General features: G+C 38.7%; 2 protein-coding genes across 2 annotated transcripts; one reads left to right on the top strand and one right to left on the bottom strand.

The window, feature by feature from the left end:
- Positions 1-6: 6 nt before the first annotated feature.
- On the top strand, positions 7-863 carry LOC9298278. Its single transcript, XM_002862155.2, has one exon. The coding sequence runs from the start codon at positions 226-228 to the stop codon at positions 580-582; it is 357 nt and encodes a 118-aa protein (XP_002862201.1). The 5' UTR covers positions 7-225; the 3' UTR covers positions 583-863.
- Positions 864-1,039: 176 nt separating this feature from the next.
- Positions 1,040-3,465, bottom strand: LOC9298277 (CDPK-related kinase 2). Its single transcript, XM_002862154.2, has 9 exons — positions 3,305-3,465; positions 3,131-3,172; positions 2,924-3,032; positions 2,455-2,830; positions 2,239-2,351; positions 2,005-2,112; positions 1,857-1,919; positions 1,593-1,760; positions 1,040-1,479 (listed from the first exon to the last, which is right to left on the bottom strand). The coding sequence occupies exons 1-9, from the start codon at positions 3,433-3,435 to the stop codon at positions 1,336-1,338; spliced, it is 1,254 nt and encodes a 417-aa protein (XP_002862200.1). The 5' UTR covers positions 3,436-3,465; the 3' UTR covers positions 1,040-1,335.
- Positions 3,466-3,631: the final 166 nt, after the last annotated feature.

Here is a 3,631-nt window from a genome sequence, read left to right as displayed (position 1 = left end):
GACGCCGTTTTGCTTCAGGTCGTTGCTGATCACAAGAAGATCTTTTGGGACGTTTGTGTGAAAGCTCCAGGTGGAGAAGACGACTCTTCTCATTTCAGAGATAGTCTTCTCTATAAGAGGCTTACTTCAGGAGACATTGTTTGGGAGAAAGTGATCAATATTAGAGGTCATCATGTGAGACCATACATTGTTGGAGATTGGTGTTACCCTCTTCTCTCATTCCTGATGACTCCCTTTTCACCAAATGGCTCTGGTTCGCCGCCGGAGAATCTATTCGACGGAATGTTGATGAAAGGAAGGTCAGTTGTGGTGGAAGCTATTGGATTGCTCAAGGCTAGATGGAAGATTCTTCAAAGTTTGAATGTTGGAGTGAACCATGCTCCTCAGACTATTGTGGCTTGTTGTGTGTTGCATAATCTTTGTCAGATTGCTAGAGAACCTGAGCCGGAGATTTGGAAGGATCCGGATGAAGCTGGAACGCCTGCAAGAGTATTGGAGAGTGAGAGGCAGTTTTACTACTACGGGGAGAGTTTGAGGCAAGCATTGGCAGAAGATTTGCACCAGAGACTCTCTTCGAGGTAAAGACATGAGAACAGATCTTGGTCAACAATTGGAACTTTCTATCTTTGTTATCATGTAAGAAGCAGGTGCTTTCAAGTGTTTAGATAGCAGCCATTGTAGATTCAATCCTCTTGAAAAGAAAGTTTGAGGATTCAGAAAATGTTAAAAAGCTGACTTTGTTGCTTAGCCATCCCAACTGTCAGTTTTGTAACTTAGGAATGGGTTTATGGTTTGTTCTGTAACACATTGAGAATTAAATGTATGACTTCTATTGATATGGATTATGGAATCTTGGGAAGTAAGTTTTTCGGATTTAGAAATGTTAAATAGCTCTCTGTTGCCGATGATAAACTGTCAGTTTTGTGACTTGGGTATGGGTTTATGATTTGTTTTGTGGGACATTGTGAGCGAAATGTATCTGACAATTTTATCGGATTGGAATCTGAAACTTTTTCCTGGAAATTATGGAGACAGCCAATTGAAAAGCTAAAGGGATGTTCTTAATATCTGTCTTTCCATAATTTGGAAGAACATCATCACTATGGATTATCATCTTATTATACAACTCTCCAGGCCTGTCCGTTTTTTCTGGATACTCTTTCTTTGTCGGAACTTAGCATTCTTTTTCTAAAACTATAAACATAGGAATGGGTCCTGAAAACAATTCCAATACCCAATCCCACTCCAAGAATCAATAAAGTTCTTGACATCCATCCATTTGCAGTTGTATGTTCTTCCCCTTTCAAATCAGTTGTAACACCTGAGTAACTTTCTTCATCGTGTTTTCGCTAATGGTTGTCTAGTAGAGACACCGTGCAACAGTTTGACAAAACCCAAGAAACTCAGCTTCCCATCTGTGTGTCTTATCCAGTCATGTAGAATGGTATGGACCGGGATAGATGATCCAACACCAAGTTCCTACAAAACATTTATGTTCCCTTTCGTTTAGGAATTAGCTGAATATATAGTAAAGCATGACAAGCAAGTTTCGAATCTTCTAAACCGAGTCCAAGTGAAGAGTATAAACTTACAGAAGCGAGCTCTTCAATGACGATAACTCGGTTTCCATTCATTTCGAATAGTTCATAAGCATGACGAATGCTCTGCTCCCAACAATCAAGAGACTCATGCTGATGAACGCTAATGGAAGCTGCACAAAACTCTTCAAAATCCATCCCTTTGTATTGGAGTCCATTTAACTGTCATTTCCCAACACCAAAACTTTTGCTAACCAACCTTGTATTGTATCTTAAACAGATTAAGTAAAAGGACAAGAACAGAGAGCGAGACAATACCAACGCAAGAAAGTCCGGGATCCGTGATTCCTTCATTGCTTCTGTTGCATTTGTAGCAAGTGCCTGTCCAACAAAAATAAATCTAGCTTTGAGCTGTTTGTTCTCTACCAGAGAGAGAGAGAGACAGAGGGAAAGAGAAGGCACATACCAGTCTGATGCTATCTAAAGTGATGAGGCCATTTTTGTTGGGTGCTAAGAGTGCAAACTGCGCTTTCAGATAAAGAAGTTCATTGGTAATTAATGTCTTGGACAGAGCCTGGAGAGAGTAAAAGAGTTAGGATCAACAATAAAATTTGGAGCAAACTAGATACAAAGACAACAAAAATCAACACATCCTTAAATGTTCATTAGCAACAGTAAAAAAGTTAGAAGAGAAATGTACCATCAAAGCAGCTTTGCGCAAAGACGAAGATCTCAAGTATGCTTTGATCTGCTTGAAGATTAGAATATCAAATGGGATATCTATTTTCTTATAACCCGCGATCCAAGGATGCACTGTAAAACCGGAAAAACGTAGAGTAACTTCAACTGGTGATTCATGACAGCTAGAAACAGAAGATAAATAAAGAAAGATGTGGAGATTTTAAAGATTACTGACTCAAAGCTTGAGAGGCTGTCATTCTTTTCCGAGGGTCCTTGTACAATAATCTCTTAACAAAATCTTTTGCCTCAAAGGATAACGAAGGCCAAGGAGGTTCATCAAAACTCGGATCAGCTTTTAGAACTGCTCTGAAAATTCCTGATTCAGTTCTTGCCCAAAAAGGACGGCTTCCACATAGGAGAACGTATGCTATTACTCCTATGCTCCATACATCCGCTTCTGTGGTATAAGATCTGTGTAGAACTTCAGGGGCTACGTAATATGCACTTCCCACTATGTCATTTAATCTTTCGTCTGGTCTGACAAAATCCGATAAGCCAAAATCTATGACTTTCAACAGAGAATTCTCCTCCTTGGAAGTGTACAAGAAGTTCTGAGACATGAAAGTGTTTCGAATTTGAATTGGTATTCAACTTAGAGAATATCTTTTCTTGAAGGGAATAACAAAGACCTAAGTGTGGTTCACCTCTGGTTTTAGATCTCGATGAACAACTCCTTGGAGATGACAGAAAGCTACAACGTTAAGGATCTGTATAAGCACTGCTTTTGCATCATCTTCAGAGTATTTTCCTCCCCTATAAGATTGAACAGTTAGACAGGCGCAATAGAACATCTCTAAGATAAACGTCTGACCATAAGTTGTCAAATTTCATAATGATCTTTAATAACAGACCTTGCTAGTATCCTGTCAAGGAGTTCACCACCTCCACATAATCTGAAAGTTGAAAGAAAGTAAATGTTAATTCACAGCTGAACATTTTGAAGTAAGCCAAGAAAATAAGAATCTGATAGCTCTCCTAGTAGATTCAAGATGACACAGGAATATATAAGCACATGATTGTCTTACTCCATAACGATGTAAACGTTGGCATTGTCCTCGAACGCATCGTAGAATTGTACCAAATTTTGATGTCCAGATAACGCCCGCAGTATTTTCACTTCTCTTCTCACATCCTCTATAGATATTGCAGATGTCATCTGCCAAACCAAAACTGATGAGCAACAGTCTATTATGGATTAAGCTAACATTCTTAGTTAGTCATCAAAATAAGGACTATAGAGATTTCATTTGCTTAATGACAATAAGCACAAATGCCCATCCTTCCAATTTATTGACCAATTTAAAACGTTTAGAAACTTTCATATCAAAGTCAGCAAAGCTATTATCTACAAC

The sequence above is a fragment of the Arabidopsis lyrata genome (genome assembly GCF_000004255.2).
Source record: "Arabidopsis lyrata subsp. lyrata unplaced genomic scaffold ARALYscaffold_939, whole genome shotgun sequence".
Lineage (NCBI taxonomy): Eukaryota > Viridiplantae > Streptophyta > Magnoliopsida > Brassicales > Brassicaceae > Arabidopsis > Arabidopsis lyrata.
This window is presented reverse-complemented; position numbering and strand designations above follow the sequence as displayed.

Bases quoted from the DNA above. Each gene is read 5' to 3' on its own strand.
- LOC9298278 (XM_002862155.2), top strand. From the start codon at position 226: ATGACTCCCTTTTCACCAAATGGCTCTGGTTCGCCGCCGGAGAATCTA.
- LOC9298277 (XM_002862154.2), bottom strand. From the start codon at position 3,435: ATGACATCTGCAATATCTATAGAGGATGTGAGAAGAGAAGTGAAAATA. The intron at 3,033-3,130 runs GTCTGTTATTAA...TCAATCTTATAG, and splicing joins CTTGACAGGATACTAGCAAG to GGGAGGAAAATACTCTGAAG. The intron at 1,761-1,856 runs GTATTGTCTCGC...GGGAAATGACAG, and splicing joins TCCCGGACTTTCTTGCGTTG to TTAAATGGACTCCAATACAA.